The 19,975-nt window shown below is 42.8% G+C and overlaps 1 protein-coding gene and 1 non-coding gene across 4 annotated transcripts in view; both read left to right on the top strand.

The window, feature by feature from the left end:
* Window positions 1-14,002, top strand: part of SLC16A14 (solute carrier family 16 member 14) — a 37,182-nt gene extending 23,180 nt beyond the window's left edge. Inside the window, exons 4-5 of one of the 3 annotated variants that reach the window (XM_003925445.3) lie at window positions 1,194-2,171; window positions 11,213-14,001. In XM_003925445.3, coding sequence (XP_003925494.3) covers window positions 1,194-2,171; window positions 11,213-11,364 — 1,130 coding nt within the window. In that variant the 3' untranslated portion in view covers window positions 11,365-14,001. Of the gene's footprint in view, window positions 1-1,193; window positions 2,172-11,212 lie in introns of all 3 variants that reach the window. The other 2 variants (XM_010336183.3, XM_074398912.1) reach the window with 2 other exon arrangements.
* LOC120364532 (U4 spliceosomal RNA) lies at window positions 8,168-8,312 on the top strand. Its single transcript, XR_005579768.1, has one exon. It is a non-coding gene; the product is annotated as a U4 spliceosomal RNA (small nuclear RNA).
* Window positions 14,003-19,975: the final 5,973 nt, after the last annotated feature.

A 19,975-nucleotide genomic window follows, 5' to 3' on the forward strand; every position in this document is an offset into this window, starting at 1 on the left:
AATTGACAATGATAAATATTGGTGGAGTAAAATGTGATGTTCTGATACATGTATATATTGTAGAATGATTAAATAAGGCTAATTAGTATATGAGGTGATATCCATCATCTCAGCAAACTGGAAAGGGTGTGTCCCAGTCAAATGCGTGATATCCATCACCTCACATACTTATTTATTTGTGATGAGAACATTTAAAATCAACTTTTAGCAATTTTGAAAAATATATAATACATGATGACTAATTACAGTCACCATGCTGTGCCGTAGATCACTAGATCTAGAACATAGAACATAGAACATACTAGATCACTAGAACATTTTCCTCGGGTGAAAACAGTTTTGAAAACTGTCAGATGTCGGCCAGGTGCAGTGACTCACACCTGTAATCTCAGCACTTTGGGAGGCCAAAGTAGGTGAGTCCAGGAGTTTGAGACCAGCTTGGGCAACAGGGTGAAACCGTGCCTCTACAAAAAAATACAAAAATTAGTCACATGTGGTGATAATACCAGCTACTTGGGATACTGAGGCAGGAGGATCATCTCAGCGTGGGGAGTTCAAGGCTGCACTGAGCTGTGATTACACCACTGCATTTCAACCTGGGCAACAGAGTGAGTCCCTGTTTCTAAAAAAAAAAAGTCAGATATTTTCCCTGAGTGCATTAGAAACTCTTTCGTATAACAGTCCAATGAATAGCACTAGCGCTGGGATTTTTGTGTTGTAGGTGAGGAAATAAACACTCTTGCTGAGACTGAGGAGTCAGGTTGGGCTCTCTGGACACATAGTGCAATCAGGGGAGGCTTAAGACAGCAGTCCGCCTCAGAGAAGCCATTCCTTCTTCCAGCCACTAGCTAAGCACATGCTGTGTGTTAAATACACGGTCCTGCCTGCCTGGAGCTTATATTTTTCTGATGTGAGAATCCTGCTTCATTTTGTTATTGGAGGATCTTGTGCTGCAGAGCCTGCTGGGAAAAACGGTGGGCTAGAAACCTGCTTGGGGAATGGTCTTTCTGGTGCTTATCCCTGGGAGCTGTTTTTTCTTTCTTTCTTTTTTTTTAAATAATCACTATTATTTCTTTGTTAGAAATAAAAAGCATAGATGCCAAGTAAGGAAACGCAGATGATCTTTGCTGCAAATTCTGGATATGGCCACTGACATCGCACTCTGTCTTTTCTTCCCCTGTCCGCCTGTGCAGGCCTGGGCAGCGGGATGGCCTACCTGCCAGCGGTGGTCATGGTGGGCAGGTATTTCCAGAAGAGACGCGCCCTGGCCCAGGGCCTCAGCACCACGGGAACCGGATTCGGGACGTTCCTAATGACTGTGCTGCTGAAGTACCTATGCGCAGAGTACGGCTGGAGGAATGCCATGTTGATCCAAGGCGCCGTTTCCTTAAACCTGTGTGTTTGTGGGGCGCTCATGAGGCCCGTCTCTCCTGGGAAAACCCCAAATGACCCAGGAGGGAAGGATCTGCGAGTCCTGCCGGCGCACTCCACGGAATCTGTGAAGTCGAATGGACAGCATGGAAGAACAGAAGAGAAGGATGGTGGGCCCGGGAACGAGGAGACCCTCTGTGACCTGCAAGGCCAGGAGTGCCCCGATCAGGCCGGCCACACGAGGAACATGTGCGCTCTCCGGATTCTGAAGACAGTCAGCTGGCTCACCATGAGAGTCAGGAAGGGCTTCGAGGACTGGTACTCCGGCTATTTTGGGACGGCCTCCCTATTTACAAATCGAATGTTTGTAGCTTTTGTTTTCTGGGCTTTGTTTGCCTACAGCAGCTTTGTCATCCCCTTCATCCACCTCCCAGAAATCGTCAATTTGTATAACTTATCGGAGCAAAACGACGTGTTCCCTCTGACTTCAATTATAGCAATAGTTCACATCTTTGGAAAAGTGATCCTGGGCATCATAGCTGACTTACCTTGCATCAGTGTTTGGAATGTCTTCCTGTTGGCCAACTTCACCCTTGTCCTCAGTATTTTTATTCTGCCATTGATGCACACGTATGCTGGCCTGGCGGTCATCTGTGCACTGATAGGGTTTTCCAGTGGTTATTTCTCCCTAATGCCCGTAGTGACTGAAGACTTGGTTGGCATTGAACACCTGGCCAATGCCTACGGCATCATCATCTGTGCTAATGGCATCTCTGCGTTGCTGGGACCACCTTTTGCAGGTAAACTCTCTGAGGTTTTAAGAGCTCAGGGTGCATGTTGATACAGTGTGTTATGTTATGAAGTTCAAGATAATGAAGAAGGAGGTTTTCATTTGTGTACATGTTCCTTTTATCTTTTCATTCCTGCCCCCTAATTTCTCATTTATACATTTTAGCAAGCTAAAGGCCATTCTTTCTGGGTTTGTTTTGTTTTGTTTTCTTGAGACAGAGTCTTGCTCTATTGCCCAGGCTGGAGTGCAGTGGTGCAATCTCGGCTCGCTGCAACCTCTGCCTGCTGGGTTCATGTGATTCTCCTGCCTCAGCCTCCCAAGTAACTGGAATTACAGGCTCACGCCATCACGCCAGGCTAATTTTTTATATTTTTGGTAGAGACGGGTTTCACCATGTTGGCCAGGCTGGTCTCGAACTTCTGACCTCAAGTGATCCACTCACCTCGGCCTCCCAAAGTGCTGGGATTACAGGCGTGAGCCACCGCACCCAGCCAAGGCCATTCTTTTATGTAGAATGTAGATGAATTTTACCCACATGATCCTTACCCACACGATAAAGCAGGCTGGTAGAGTGAGGAAATAAAGCAGGGCTCCTTACCCATTTGAAGAAGGCAGCCTTTGGGCAGTTCCGGCTGATTTCTGTCACCAAGAAATACTGAGAACTGTCCCCAGATCTTCTGTTGTGGTTTCTCCCTCAAGGGAAGCTAAGAACCTGGACTGTTAGGTGGCACTAACAGTTTTCCAAAACAGTACGTGGCGAGTGCGACGGAACACATCCATGGACTCAATCCAGCCCTACATTCGCTTCCTATTGTTGCTGTAATAAGTTGCCATAAACGTATGGTGGCTTAAAACAATAGATTGGCCAGGCATGGTAGCTTAGCCCCATAATTCCAGTACTTTGGGAGGACAAGGCAGGAGGATCACTTGAGCCCAGGAGTTAAAGACCAGCCTGGGCAACACAGCCAGACCCCATCTGCACACACACACGCACAAAATACAGATTTATTATCTTATTGTTCCGGAGGTCAGCAGAGCTGCCTTCCTTCTCAAGGCTCTAGCGGGGAATTTGTTTCCTTGTCTTTCCCAGCATCTAGAGGCCAGTTTCATTCTTTGGTGCTCCCCTCTCTCTGGCTTCGTCTTCTCAAGCAGCAGTGTAACATCTTCCCATCTCTCTCTGATTCAAACTCCCTGCCACCTCCTTTAACTTGTAAGGGTGCCTATGATTACATTGAGCTCATCTGGAAAATCCAGGATCCTCTCCCTCTCCCAGGTCCTGACCTAATCACACCTGCAATGTCCCTTTTGCCCTATTAGCTCACATATTCACAGGGGCCAGAAATTAGGACGTTGGCGTTTCTGGGGGTGAGAGCATTCTACCTACCACAGGCCCAGAAGCCACTAGTTGGCAACACCTAGGATATGATCTCTCTCATGTATTCACTTCATGTGCAAGAGGCAAATTCACCAGAGAATGTGGTATTTGGCCTACCAGAAGCCATGGGCACCAAGGAATCTTGTGTCTGGGCTGGTGCCTTTATGGAAAGGCAATTCAGGGTTGGGCAAGTGGACTCATGACCCAAGACACCAGGTACTGGGTAAAGATGACAAGGTCTATCTTCTGTCCGAGAACTGGAGACAGGGGTCTGGATGGCACGCAGGGGCTGGGGCAGATTGCCACCACAAAGAGGCTCTCTGGTGGTGGCCATCAGCCAGCCAGGGCTGGTGGTGGTTGTCAGAGCTGCTAGAGGCTTTTTGCAGAGCTTCGATCTAACCCAGTGGAGCCTCACCTGTCGAGATGTCCCCTCTCCCCAACCACCCCCGCCAACACCCTCCTCTCTGGGCCCTCTGGGCCCTTGATTCCCATCTCCTCTGGCAGGAATAGCTCTTCCCAGTGGGTGAAGCAATCCCATGGGTACAGGACAAAGCCCTCCCTGCCCCTTTTTTCCCAGTCTTTCTATAAATTCTAAAGTCACCTCCTCCCTTAAGACCCCCACTGGCAGAGAGCTTGTGCCAACAAACATGCTTTTAAATCCCCCCAAGAAATCATAGATTTTTGCCTATACAGCAGACAACACTGGCAGTTGGCTGACTAAAGGTTTAAGGTCCAAGAGTCACTTTAGGAATCCCCAGAGCTGCATATAGGGCTCCTCCTGGAGTAGGCTGCTCCTGTTCTCTGCCTGTGCACAGAGATGAGATGCAGCATTTTTAGGTGACAATGACTATAGCAGTGGAGCAAACAGTGGCCGTTGAAAAGTCTAAAATCGCTCACTGATTTCATCGTGTAAAATTCTCTATCAGGTCAAAATGCATTTGGTTATAACGTTCTGACAACGATAATTTAAACAGATTTCTGTCACGTAACCAGAAATACAGAGTTTGGGGACTGGATGATACTGGGGCAATATCTCAGAGATCCTCTTGACCCTTTCCTCATGCTAACTGCCTCATGGTGACACAATGGTTGCTGTATCTCCACCCACTGCATCATCATTTAACAGGGAGAAGGAAGTGGGGAAAGGCTCAGTCCAAGCAGAATTCCACTTAACATCTGATTGGCCAGAACTACATCACACAGCTAGTCCAAGCTTCAAGGGGAGCTGTGAATGGAGTGTTTTGCTTTCTCGTCTCTATACTAGAGGAAGGAAAGGAGAAACGAATTGGGATTGGTGGTTGAATCAGTCAACCAATGGCGCCTGCTAGAGATGTTAAACTTTCATATTAGAGGCATGGGGGCATAGTAGCAGCTCCTCCACCCTCTTGCTGGAGATCCTTCAGATACATCATATGCAGAAATGGACTCTGTCACTGATGGTTCTTTGCACGATCCAGGGGTACTTTCTTCTAATGGGCAGGCTAGGGTTGTTTTGTATTAATCTGTCAGATTTCAATGGAAGCATCACAACACAACTGTGAGGTATGGCATGAGTAATTGATGATCAGTGTTAGTCAAAGCACCAGAGTTTGCCAGGATCTTTCCTTAATCCCATCGCTGTGGTCATGTGCTATCCACTCATCTGCATTCTACTGAGCGCCTTTGAGTGAAAGAGAAAGGAATGATAAGTAGAGCAGGGAGTGATACCTAACCCTCAGTCATCAGATCTTACCTCTTGACTGCTTCAAGATTCCTCCCTGGAGGTGGATTCTATAGAGCAATGGGATCCACCATGGAGGGTGGAAATTGTTGTATTAATGGTTGGGAGTCTTCTACGATGAGTATCATATGCTGCTATGGAAACCCCAGAATCAACGTTCTGATGTGCTTGTCTAGGCCAGCAAGCTAAAGGAGACTTTCGTTTTTTGCATTTATTGGTTTCTTCATCTTCCATTGAATTCATGCACTAAGGAGTGGTGAACAGCATTCACTGGCTACCTGCATGTTATTTAATTTATTGACTTTCCAGGCCAAGGAGCCGACATCGCAATGAGATGCAAGCCAGCATTTACATACACTGTAGGGTCAGAGTAACTGGCGATATGAGTGAGGACATGACCACATTAAACTCTTGCTAGAAATTTGAGGTGCGCTAAAAATTACTTAGCTGGGTTTGCTGCAAAGAAAATTACCGTTCACATTACCTTTTTTTAAAAAAAAAAACTTTTCAAGAATCAGAGCTATTGAACAGACATTTCAACTGTGTCATTCAGTAGCATGGACTTCTTGATCTAATTTATTTATAATATTGTTGGGCATTTTGTTCAACCCCTTTAAAGATGTAATAAAAGCCTGGGTGTGGTGGCTTGTGCCTGTAATCCCAGCACTTGGAGAGGCTGAGGCGGGTGGATCACTGGAGGTCAGGAGTTTGAGATAGCCTGGCCAACATGGTGAACTCTCATCTCTACACAAATACAAAACTTAGGTCCCTATAATCCCAGCTACTTGGGAAGCTGAGGCAGGAGAATCGCTTGAACCCGGGAGGCAGAGGTTGCAGTGAGCTGAGATCACACTGCTGCACTCTAGACTGGGTGACAAAAGCGAGACTCCATCTCAAAAACAAAATAAAATAAAATGATGTGATAATAGTAGATACATTCTTAGATGTTTCAGTGTATAATATGGCAAAAACTCGGCCATCAGATTTGGCTGACCAACATTCTACACACATCTCTTCCATTCACATAAAATCTAACACCTTAAGAATTTGCAATGTTTTTCACCAAAAGCTGGGGTCTCTTATTTAATTAATAAGAAAAACAGCTATTAATTATTTGACAGAATCAAATGAAAAGAAAATGCACTTTAATAGGGAACCAGATTTTACTTTGAAGCTGTAGGTTTGAATTGGTGCTTGGATGAGGGTTGCCAAGAATCTTGGGTTCCAAATCCAAGAACTGAGGTCAGACCTCTAGGAGGGGTGGCGAAGGATGAATGAGGAGGGAAGCTTGTGGGAACTGTCTTTTCTCCAAAGGAGTTATGTCAACATGTGCTGAAGCTCAGAGCTCCTGGTAGAGTCCAGTCTCTCCTGACCTGCTTTACATCCGACTGGGTTTGAATTCAAACTAGCAGAAATATTAAAACGGGCACCAAAGGGAGATGGCAGGATCCAGAGTTACTTATAAGTAAATCCTAAAGGTAAATTGGAGAAAACCTGTGGGATTAACATAACATGAAATTTATGACTACTCCTACAATTTGTGCTATGTTAAATTGTTCAGTGAAGTTGAGTGTGCTCTTTTAAAAAAATTGGCATGAGTTCCGTTTGAAGCTTGGGCATGGTGAAGATGCTCTTACAAAGGCTTATATTTTTAGAGGAAAGAAGACAGTTATTTACAAAAATAATAATAATAATAATAACGAATTTGGCTTGGCACGGTGTCTCACACCTGTAATCCCAGCACTTCGGGAGGCTGAGGCAGGTGGATCACCTGAGGTCAGGAGTTTGAGATCAGCCTGGCCAACATGGTAAAACCCCATCTCTACTAAAAATACAAAAATTAGCCAGGCATGGTGGCACATGCCTGTAATCCTAGTTACTCAGGAGGCTGAGGCAGGAGAATTGCTTGAACCTGGAAGGGCGGGGGGTGGGGGATGGTGCGGAGGCTGCAGTAAGCAGAGATCATACCTCTATATTGCAGCCTGGGGGACAGAGTGAGACTCTGCCTCAAAAAATAATAATAATCATAATAACGAATTCAATTTAAGACTGTAGCACTATGTAATATACTTAACAGACATTTGTTTTTATATTCTGCAGATAAAGATGAAGGATGGGGTGGGGGAAAGGGAATCCTAGGGTGCTGCTCTAAGGGTGATGATATTTATTACTGTCCCACCTAGAAGGGGAAGCAGGACATGTTCAAACAAGGAGCCAAGAGGAATGTATTTGAAATGCTAACAAATTCAGCATGGCTTGTGGTGAGCAGGGGAGAAAGGTAGGCAGAGGCTACATCACAGAGCCTGGAGCTTATAATCAACCACTTCCAACAAAAAGTAAATAAATAGTCTAAACAAAATACAGCTTAACTTTCCAGTCAGAAGGATTGTGTCCTATTTCCGGGGTTCATGTTAAGCAGCAATAATAGATCGACTTGTTTCAGCCATTGGTATTTGTTACTTACAGTCATCATTTTTGCCCTCAATCACTTGATCATGTGGAAAAAGGAGGATTTAGCCATTAAAATGACTTGATCGGCAGGGTGCGGTGGCTCATGCTTGTAATCCCAGCACTTTGGGAGGCCCAGGCGGGTGGATCACAAGGTCAGGAGTTCGAGACCAGCCTGGCCAATATGGTGAAACCCCGTCCCTACTAAAAATACAAAATTAGCTGGGCGTGGTGGCACACACCTGCAGTCCCAGCTACTCGGGAGGCTGAGGCAGGAGAATTGCTTCAACCTGGAGGCAAAGGTTGCAGTGAGCCAAGATTATACCACTGCACTCCAGCCTGGGCGACAAGAGTGAGACTCCATCTCTAAGTAAATAAATAAAATGACCTAGTCAGCTTTCATATGAGATGAGTGGAATATGAGAACCTCATTTGTATTTTCTTTTTTTTAATTGTAGATGACAGCTTTGCACAGTGGCAGTATCGTAGCCAATGAGGTTTATCTGAGGCACGATTATTGCTAACTGAAAACTTTTCTCGATACCCCGCTATGATGAATGACTTGAAATACAGTTGGCATTGGCAATTTTCGACAGTCGCTATGGAGACTGAAAATTTAAAAAAAAAAAAGAAAGAAAGAAAATTGTAGATGACAGTTAGTCCCGTCATGTACTGTAGATACAGACCACTCTGCATTATCCGCAAGTAAATTGTTCATACTGTCCTAATTCACAATTGCCCACAGTCGCCAACTGGTAACACTGAGTAGAAGTTGGGTGTGTTTTGGTTCATATGTCAGTGACAGCGTGCCTTTCTGATTTAGTTTGGAAGCTGAAGCGTTACTTTTGGATTATGTTTAATCTTTTTGTTCCCCTGGTCTCCATTTACAGATTAAGAAAGATAAAGCATTTTACTCAGCCACTTCTAAAGAGTCAGATTTTTTCTTTTCTTTTTTTTACATCAAATCACAAATTCAAAACCTTGGTTTACTTTTAAAGTTTATCCAGAATTCATACCTTTTAACTTGTTGCTTTAAAAAAAAAAAGATTATAAATTTGTAAGCTATTGTTTGTTTTTCTTTATGAATGCCTTGACTGATCTCTATAATAAGTAATCCAGGCACATACATCTTGCACTAGATAGAAGAAACAGAGAGATACAGAAAACAACCAGGAAGTCCGAAGGACTAGTTTACACCTTTCTCGGTTGCTTTTGTGTGGCTGTTTCTTGATGGGAGATATTTAAGTTGGATTTAGGCATTCATTTGCCAAGTAGATTTTTTAAAAGATGTTTCTGAAAAGTGGACATGAAATACTATATTTGGTCATAAAATCTTATTATTTATTTTATTTTTTGAGACAGAGTCTTGCTCTGTTGCCCAGGCTGGAATACAGTGGCACCATCTCAGCTCACTGCAAGCTCTGCCTCCTGGGTTCAAGCAATTCTCATGCCTCAGCCTCCTGGGTAGCTGGAATGTACCACCATGCCCAGCTAATTTTTGGAATATTTTTGTTGTTGTTTTGTTTGTTTTTGTTTGTTTTGAGACGGGGTTTCGCTCTTGTTGCCCAGGCTGGAGTGCAATGGTGCGATCTCGGCTCACTGCAACCTCCGCCTCCAGGATTCAAGTGATTCTTCTGCCTCAGCCTCCCAAGTAGCTGGGATTACAGGTGTGTGCCACCACACCCAGCTAATTTTTTGTATTTTTAGTAGAATCAAGATTTCACCATGTTACCCAGGTTGGTCTCGAACTCCTGACCTCAGGTGATCCAGCCACCTTGGCCTCGCAAAGGGCCAGAATAACAGATGTGAGCCACTGCACCCAGCAAGTTTTGTATTTTTTAGTAGAGACAGGGATTTCACCATCTTGGCCATATTGGTCTCGAACTCCCAGCTTCACGTGATCTGCCCACCTTGGTCTCCCAAAGTGCTAGGATTACAGGTGTGAGCCACTGAGCCCAGTCATTAAATCATTTATATTTTAAGTCTTTCCTAATTAATGTACTTACAAAAAAGAAAAAAAAAGTTCAAAATTTGTATTTTTATCATAACTAAAACTATTGTGTGTAGCTCTGTCCTCTCAGTTTGCATAGTTGGCTATGTGGGAACTATGACATGTGATCCATTGTTAGAATTAATCACTGAAGTATAGGAAACATACTTCATAGATTCTGAGACCTTTTTTTCATATTTTAACACCTCTAAAATTAGAATGCCTTTTACAAAGTCCTGAGGAAATATTGAGTCATATTTGAATTGACAAGGATATTTATTTCTTACTGATAAGTAAAATATGGCACATCAGTGTCTTAGAATTCATGAAATATAGTGGTATTTTACAGGATGTCTAGTAAAATTATTGTATTAAGGTGTTAGATTATGATATTAAATTATTATTTGAAAATAGAATAATTTAGCCAGTATCCATGACAGTATCTTGGGCCACTTAGGGTTTTTTTTGTTTGTTTGTTTGCTTTTTAAGACGGGGTTTCACCACGTTGGTCAGGCTGGTCTTGAACTCCCGACCTCAGGTGATCCACCTGCCTTGGCCTCCAAAGTGCTTGGATTACAGGTGTGAGCCACCACGCCCAGCCCACTTAGGGTTTTATAAATGTAAATATTAAAGTTTTATGATTGTAAATGTGAATTTTATAGCACCTGAAGATTTTTATTCTTTCTAGAACAGATGTTTACCCTCAAATATTTCAGAAGTATTGAAAGTTCAAATGTCTTCTGCTCAGCCTCTTTTGATACACACTAAAACTTCAGAATCATTTTTGTAGGTTTTAGAAAAGACTCATGTTTGCACTTGTGAAAAAAGAAAATCATTGGATTCGCTTTTCATTGCTGGCCTTGTGCATGCCTTCAAGTGAACCAGAAGGTTCTCCCCATGAGTCCGCTGGGTATTGCTTCAAATGCCTTCCAAAGCGCCCAAGTGGCTTAAAAAATGAATGCAGCCCTCCCCTGGTGATGGGGGAACACTGGTATATAGCATACCCTTAAAAATGGCTAAATGAAAACAAAAAAATGAAAAGAAATGGATAAATGAAGAATTTTATTGGTATGAAATGACATATAAATTCTTTTAGAAATATTTATAGCAGCAATATGCCGGGCGCGGTGGCTCAAGCCTGTAATCCCAGCACTTTGGGAGGCCGAGGCGGGTGGATCACGAGGTCAAGAGATCGAGACCATCCTGGTCAACATGGTGAAACCCCGTCTCTACTAAAAATACGAAAAATCAGCTGGGCATGGTGGTGCGTGCCTGTAATCCCAGCTACTCAGGAGGCTGAGGCAGGAGAATTGCCTGAACCCAGGAGGCGGAGGTCGCGGTGAGCCGAGATCGCGCCATTGCACTCCAGCCTGGGTAACAAGAGCGAAACTCCGTCTCAAAAAAAAAAAAAAAAAAAGAAAAAGAAATATTTATAGTAGCAATAAACACCTGTTTTATGTTCTTGACTTTTATTTTATCAACTCCATGGCACTGAATATATTCTCTTTTGTTTTGTAGGGTGGATCTATGACATCACGCAAAAATATGATTTTTCCTTCTACATATGTGGTTTGCTTTACATGATAGGAATACTCTTTTTACTTATTCAACCGTGTATTCGAATTATAGAACAATCCAGAAGAAAATACATGGATGGCGCACATGTTTAGTATTGTGTAATGTTCCATGTCAGGTTTCAGTGTAATACTCATGCCTACCTCACGTGGTTGCTGTGAGGCGCCTATGGCAGGACCTGGGAAAGCACTTTGTACGGTAACTGGCACTGTCATTTGTAAATGCCATTGTCACAGCCTCATTTGTAAGCGGCACTGCCTCTGTTCGGGGAGACATAGTGCTGAAAGATATTAAGGACTACATACATTCTGGAGATGACAGTGTTGTTCAAAGACAGCCTGTTAAATAACTGGTAGAAATGCCCTTATAAAAACCATTCTCTTGTCATCTACTGGGACTCGGGTTTTAAATACAGCTCTTAAAAACAGGGAATAAAAGCTTTTCAACTCAGCCGCTTCTTTGCAAGACAAAACTGAAGTATCTGTGTGCTTCCAGAAAGCTTACAGATCAACGGGTTTCAAGCACAAGAATATGACTGGATTTCAGAAATTAGTGATTACAGGGAGATATTGATCTACGAGCATCAAAGGCATGCTCTAATTCCACAGGTAATACAATGTAGTACAATTAAAGAAACGCAGCTTATATTTTTATGAGAGAATTCTGTAGCTAGGGATTGTGATTCAGAAATCCTCCTCTAAAAGAAGGCATTTGCTGTTAATCCTAATTCAGTGTTATCCAGTTATAAATGGAATCTTGAGATAAAACTTTAACAAAGAACTAACAGTAATGATTTCCTTTGCAGAAGTCGTATTTGTACGCACAACGTTAAATCAAGGGCTACAATTCAAGCACTTTTATTCATAACATTGGCCTCTTAGGTGATAAGCATGATCTGGGGCCTGTAATCGTTTTTTCTGAGTTTCTTCTGCCCAAAAAATATAATGTAGAACTAACTGCTAACTGACAAAGTTAATAGTTAAATCAACTGCAAGGAATGTTACTAATCCAAAATATAACACTATCAAGTTGTAAGGGTAATAAGTGGAATCCTCTTAGTATAGATGTCTGTGCCACCCCTGACATTGGAGTAGTGATAACAAACAGCCCATCTCTAGAGTCTCGTATTGTTATATAGACCATTCATTTGCCTGAACTTGGCACAGTTTTAAAAATAGTTATCTTGCTTGATTTCATACAGAAGACGACCGTGATCCATGACATCCAATAATGCCCTTTCTTTATCTGAGATGTCTATTTTTCTAAGCCAAATGTTTTTCAGACTGCAGAATGTTCTTCCCAGAATTGTTTGAAATTTCTGGCTGCCTTACTTGTTTACACATACTTTAAAACTATTTAAATTTCTACTCGCAATTTGATCATCACACACAAACAAATCCTTGAATATCATTGCCAGGGTCTTAGGTCAGATTTATCTAAAGCAAATACAGCCCATTCTCAATTATCCTTGACAATTAGAGGCAGAAATGCTACTATGAATTGGAATCAAACAATGCCACCCCAAGTCTAATTTTAGCCAGCAGTATCAGTTATACTCAACCACGCCCTTCTGAGTTGTTAACAAGTTCTCTTTGTGTTTCATCTCCACTATTTCCTGCTCTAATGTCTAGTGGGAGGGGTTGTATAATGAAAGGACCACCAAAATAGTAAAAGGCAGCTAATGGAAAGGAGACACAAAAGCATGGTTAATATATACACTCAATATTACCTCCAATGACTTGGGAATTGCCCGTAAATTATTATAGATGATAGATTGCATGTCATAATCCATTTGGTTCAACACAACCACCTATGTGTTATCATCACAGCTTTGGCTGCTGTTATAGAATCCAGCTCTCTATTTTGATAAAGATAATCTTAAAGCTGAGGCAATGCTCCCTCTTTTCTCTCTTTCTATGATTTACCATAGAATTAGGATGATTAGATTGAAACACATGTTGTTGTCTGTTTTAAAACTGACTACATTGATTCATTGCTTTCATCTTCTGACAACATCAAATTAACAAGAGGCAGTGTTAAGTATTTTAAATGGTGCTAAAGCCAATGTATTTGGATGCTTGCACTGCTGGCCGTGTATCATCAATATGAACCTTTTATCCAATGACTCGATTTTAATTACATTTAGGTTAGACTTGCTCATGTTCAGTTTGTACAGTTGTTTGTAGACCTTCTATGTTTTTGAAAGTGGTAACTTCCACCAGATGAGAAGTTCCCATTGTCAAAAAAACAAAGACCTGCTTGCAGTATTCATGTTGACAAAAGAGCAAAAGAGAATACTGTAAAGAATTACACAAATATTTCCTGTCTATGTTACTGGCCATTCTTTGAAGATATTATAAAGAGTTAATTGTGTATTTGTATTATGTGCTTTATGATTTTCCCCTCATGTATCCGAGTAATTTCTGTTTACATACAACCAAATAAATGTTGTCCTCTTTGAAGATGGTCAGTGAGTTTTTGTATAAAATTTCTATGTTGTTGGCCTCAAAGAGAAGACTTCTAAAGTGTAGCTGGTAATTACTTGTTTCATTCTTTCCCCTGAAAAACTATTTCTCTAGGTGTGGTCACAAACCACCTGGACAGAATCACCTAGAATGATTGTGAGAAGTGCTAAGTCTAAGTATTAAATTTAAAATGCACACATCTTTGAATCCAGCAATTGCATTTCTAACATCATTTTCTACATATGAACACAGACAAGTAAGGATTTGTTGTTTATGGTTTGTTATATAAAAGACTGGAAACAGCCGGCCGCAGTGGCTCTTGCCTATAATCCTAGCACTTTCAGACACTGAGGTGGGCAGATCACCTGAGGTTGGGTGTTCAAGACCAGCCTGACCAACATGGAGAAACCCCGTCTCTACTAAAAATACAAAATTAGCTGGGTGTGGTGGCACATGCCTGTAATCCCAGCTGCTCAGGAGGCTGAGGCAGGAGAATCACTTGAACCCGGAAGCGGAGGTTTCAGTGAGCCAAGATCATGCCATTGCACTCCAGCCTGGGCACAAGAGCAAAACTCAGTCTCAAAAAAAAAAAAGTCTGGAAACAATTTAAATGTCACCAATAGATAACTGTTATAGCATAACTGTTAAAGTACAGTATAAAGTATTTTAAAGTACAGACTTCTAATAATAAAGTGGATTTATAGAATTATTAAACAAAATAGGCAGATCTATATGTAGAATTCAGAAACAGTCTCCAAGACATAGTGCTTTAAAAAAACAAAAGCAAGATAGGCCAGGTGTGGTCGCTTTTGTAATCCCAGCACTTTGGGAGGCCAAGGCGGATGGATCACTTTGAGCTCAAGAGTTCGAGACCAGCCTGGGCAACATGACGAAACTCCATCTCTACTAAAAACACAAAAATTAGCTGGGCATGGCGGCAGGCACCTGTACAATCCCAGCTACTCAGGAGGCTGAGGCAGGAGACTCGTTTGAACCTGAGAGGCAGAGATTGAAGTGGGCTGAGATGGCGCCATTGTACTCCAGCCTGGGCAACAGAGCGAGACTCTGTCAAAAAAAAAAAAAAAAAAAAAAAAAGGCAAGATAAAGCAATATGTTTAATATGCCCTAATTATATGTTTTCATTACACAAAAAAAGTCATTCATATATATAATAGGCTTAGACAGAAATAGAAAATTGCTGTTAACAGTTGTCGGCTCCAGAGAAGAAAATCTGGGGAATAAGGTAGCTCTGAATTTTTTCCTTATCCACATAATGCTTTTTTAATTTAAAATTTGTATACAAAATTATTTTGAATGCAGATTCCTGGGCCTACTTAAAACTTAGAGAATTGGGGCTAGCACCAGTAACTCTTCCTTTCAGATAAACTCCTCAACTGATTCTTACGCATACTAAAATTGCAGACCTGGTCTCAACATATTTAAGGGCAAAACTTTCCAATTAATTTCAAATACTTGTTCTGACTCTTTCATTATTTCCTTTCATACAGCATTCTGGTCAATTACTATCTACGAAGGCTTCACAGTGTATCACCTTTTTTTTTTTAATACTTTAAGTTCTGGGGTACATGCGTAGAACATGCGAGTTTGATACATACGTATAAACATGTGCCACGGTGGTTTGCTGCACCTGTCAACCCATTATCTACATTAGGTGTTTCTCCTAATGCTAACCCTCCCCTAGTCCCCCACCTCCCGACAGGCCCTGGTGAGTGTGATGTTCCCCTCCCTGTGTCCATCTGTGTTCAACTCCCACTTATGAGAACATGCGGTGTTTGGTTTTCTGTTCTTGGGTCAGTTTGCTGAGAATGATGGTTTCCAGCTTCATCCATGTCCCTGAAAAGGACATGAACTCATCCTTTTTTATGGCTGCATAGTATTCCATGGTGTGTATGTGCCACATTTTCTTTATTCAGCTTACCATCGATGGGCATTTGAGTTGGTTCCAGTTCTTTGTTATTGTGAACAGTGCTACAATAAGCATACGTGTGCATGTGCCTTTATAGTATAATAATTTATAATCCTTTGGGTATATGCCATGCAATGAGACTGCTGGGTCGAATGGTATTTCTAATTCTACATCCTTGAGGAATCACCACACTGTCTTTCACAATGCTTGAAGTAATTGACACTCCCACCAACTGGGTAAAAGTTCTTATTTCTCCACATCCTCTCCAATATCTGTTGTTTCCTCACAGTGTATAATCTTTTACTCAGTCCTTTTCCAATCAACAAATGTAGACCGGGCTTCTATAGGAGCAAGGCAGGCTAATGCAAAGCCCCTACCCTCAAGCAGCCCACATGCATAAGTAACCTGCTATTCCAGCGTAGGAAGAGTGATAACAAAGCTAATACGAAAATTAGCTGGGTGTGGTGGCGGGTGCCTGTAATCCCAGGCAGAGGAAGAAGAATCGCTTGAACCTGGGAGGTGGAGGTTGCAGTGAGCCGAAATCATGCCACTGCACTCCAGCCTAGACCACAGATCGAGACTCTGTCTCAAAAAAAAAAAAAAAAAAAAAAAAAAGAAGAAGAAGAAGAAGTAAAGTAAAGAAGTGGCACAGCTGTGATTTTCTTTTGCTGAGCTTCCATCCAGCAAGCACTTGGCAATGCCAGCTGAATGCGCCTGTGTGCCCTTCTCAGGGCAGTTCAGTAACTTACTCACTTCAGCGGCTTTTTCATTTCTGGTTTAAAAAGCTGTGAGGATACATTTTGGGCTTTTAACAGACTCATCATATCTACAGCTAAAAGATTCAACTAAAAAAAATATTCAACACTTTCTTTCTTTAAACTGAATGATTCCTCTGAAATCATTATAAAGCCAACAAAAATCACCACTGAGTCATATTTACTCCTTTTTTTTTTTTACTAGTTTTTCCCTTACATAAGTTTGAAAACTACTTAATATGTCAGTTTCATCTTTTTTCAGCGTCTTTAGTCTTCAATAGCGCCACTGTAGGCTAAGAGAGAGAGATTTCCCGTATCCTCTTTTAAAGCAAATTACTCATCCTTAAACAGAATAAAAATATAAATGTTTAAGTTTTCAATAAAATATTAAATTCTAGAATTCACATTTTAGTAGGGTTTTAAAACTATTTTTAAAAATACTTTTGGCTGGGCAAGGTGGTTCACCGCCTGTAATCCCAGCACTTTGGGAGGCCAAGGCAGGTGGATTACCTGAGGTTAGGAGTTCGAGACCAGACTGACCAGTAAGGTGAAACCCCTTCTCTACTAAAAATACAAAAATTAGCTGGGCGTGGTGACGGGAACCTGCAGTCCCAACTACACGGGGGGCTGAGACAGGAGAATTGCTTGAACCCAGGAAGCAGAGTTTGCAGTGAGCTGAGATCACTTTACTGCACTCCAGCCTGGTGACAGAGCAGATCTCCCTCTAAAAAACAAAACCTAGCTGGGCATGGTGGCACATGCTTGTAATCCCAGCTACTTGGGAGGCTGAGGCAGGAGAATTGCTTGAACCCAGGAGGCAGAGGTTGCAGTAAGACCAGATAGCGCCATTGCACTCCAGCCTGGGCAACAAGAACAAAACTCTGTCTCAAAAAAAATCCCCCAAAATTAAAAAAAGTACTTTTAAACATTATTTCAAAGTAAGACAACATAGTCTTTTTTGAGACCCTGTCTCCAAAAAAAAAAAAAAAAAAAAAAAAGGAACGAATGAAAAGATAAATAGGATAAATAGTGTCTTAGAATAATGTATGTCATAGTATTATTGTGAAAACAGTTCTGACCTCACAGATCACAAAAGGGGTTTTGAGGACTCCCAAGATCCCAGCAGCATACTTAGTGCTAGAGGAATCAGAAGGAGAGATGGCTGAAGTGTGAAGTGGCCCTGGACGTTGGGCATGACTTGGTTAGGGGGCTGGCACGATGACGGGGCAAGGGGACAACAACATAGGTACAGGTTGGTGCCACCACACCCGGCTAATTTTTGTATTTTTAATAGAGACTAGGTTTTGCCACATTGGTCAGGCTGGTCTCGAACTCCTAGCCTCAGATAATCCACCTGCCTCAGCCTCCCAAAGTGCTGGGATTACAGGTGTGAGCCATTGCACCCAGCCTAAAACAGTATTTTTCAATGAATTAACAACAGGCGCTGAGAAGGGGATACTAAATTAGAAACTCTCTGTAGCAGCTAAGAGAGTTGCTTTAGAAGATGGCCAAGAGAGGCTAGGGAAATGCGGGGATAGTAGAGGATGGGGGAAGCAGTGAGGTGACAGCAATTGTCACGGTGGCTCGGAAGGAGAGAAATGAGAGGACACTGGGAAGGTCATTAGAATGAAGCTTCTTTCAGCCAGGCGCGGTGGCTCAAGCCTGTAATCCCAGCACTTTGGGAAGCCGAGGCGGGTGGATCACGAGGGCAAGACCATCCTGGTCAACATGGTGAAACCCCGTCTCTACTAAAAATACAAAAAAATTAGCTGGGCATGGTGGCGTGTGCCTGTAATCCCAGCTACTCAGGAGGCTGAGGCAGGAGAATTGCTTGAACCCAGGAGGCGGAGGTTGCGGTGAGCCGAGATCGCGCCATTGCACTCCAGCCTGGGTAACAAGAGCGAAACTCTGTCTCAAAAAATAAAATAAAATAAAATAAAATAATTAAAAAATAAAAAATAAAATAAAAGAATGAAGGTGAGACCTATATTCTTTTTTTGTAGAGACAAGGTCTCACTTTTCAGTGTATTTTTCAGGCTTATCTGAAACTTCTGGGCTTAATGGATCCACCTGCCTCTGCCTCCCAAAGTGCTGGGATTATAGCCTGGCCGATTCCTATATTCTTAAGAAAAGAAAAGGGGGCCAGGTGTGGTGGCTCATTCCTGTAATCCTAGTGCCTCAGGAGACCAAGGCAAGAGGATTGCTTGAGGCCAGGAGTTCAAGACCAGCCTGGACAACATAGCAAGACCCTGTCTCTATTTACATAAGTATTCAAAAAAGGAAAGAAAGGAGAGTCTGTGAAGAGGAGAGATGGTAGATATAGGAGAATAAGGAGATGAGAAAGACCAGAATCTCTAACAATGGAGAGAGGTGGGCACTGTAAGTCAGTCAACTCCTCCCTCTGAAGGTAGAAGAAAGACAAGGTGGGCCCAGGACAGGGAGGTTTCAAGCAGGAGAAGAGAAGCTGTGACGTTCACACTGAAAAGCTTAATCTCTGCCAAGTGGGAGGTAAGGCTTAAAGATCCTACTGGGAGAAGCCCAGGAAATAGATGATACAAGGCCGGTTAAGGCAGTGGGTGGAAGCCAGAGGAAGCCAGGCTGGGTCAGTCGGGGTCCGAGGCAGCACATCTGATACGCCCCGGATGCTCTGCAGGCTGACCACAGGGAAGAGGACATAAATCGCCCATCAGGTGGACTTGCTGCAGGTTACAGGGCAACAGCGTTTCAGGCATTGAGGGTTTCACTAATCCTGGACTTCAGAGAGGGCAGGCAATCAAGTACAGTCAGGGAGGGGCTCCTGGATGAACTGGCCGTAGGAGACCCAGGTTAGGGCGGAGAGCAAACCGGTCACATCTACATATTCACGGAAGCTTGGAAAGTGAGCTTGGGAAATGAGGCAGCTTCTCAAGAAGGTGAGGAGGCTTCCCTCAAGAAGGAATGGCTCCACACCTGAAAGCTCCGATGTGAATGGTATGGAAGGAGCCGCATTCCCAGTGGGCCAGGTTGGAGCGTGGTACGTGTGGATGGGAAGTCTCCAGCGTCAACAGGTTCGGAGGGGAGGGAATGCGGATGTTGAATTGCAAAGACCGAAAAGGGGAAGCAGTTGTCATCTAGGAAAAGGAGATTGAGTCATGGCGGAGAGCAGAGATGACTGCAACGCGGGAAAGGTGCTACAGTTGGACTGTGAGGAGGGGGTTGGGTTGAGGGTCTCCAGTTGGTACTGGAGAGCGAGGGGAGAGGCAATCCCACCTCCTCTTGCATTGTCAGGTGAAATAGAAGGAGATACGAGTTTCTTGGCAGGGGCAGATTTCCAAGGGGTCAAGTAGAGGAAAGGGCAGAAGAGACGACTGAGTTTGGGAAAGAACCAGTGAGCTATACTCACTCACCCTGTTTACTCATCTGGTAGTTTTCCGTAAGAGGGTATGAGTGTCTCAAAGAATTTACTCCTTAGTCATTATTTAAATTCCTTAAGACACTTGAGGCAAGGTATGGTAGCTCATGCCTGTAATCCCAACACTTTGGGAGGCCGAGGTGCGAGGATGACTTGAGCCCAGGAGTT

This window comes from Saimiri boliviensis, chromosome 5 (assembly GCF_048565385.1).
Source record: "Saimiri boliviensis isolate mSaiBol1 chromosome 5, mSaiBol1.pri, whole genome shotgun sequence".
Classification (NCBI taxonomy): domain Eukaryota; kingdom Metazoa; phylum Chordata; class Mammalia; order Primates; family Cebidae; genus Saimiri; species Saimiri boliviensis.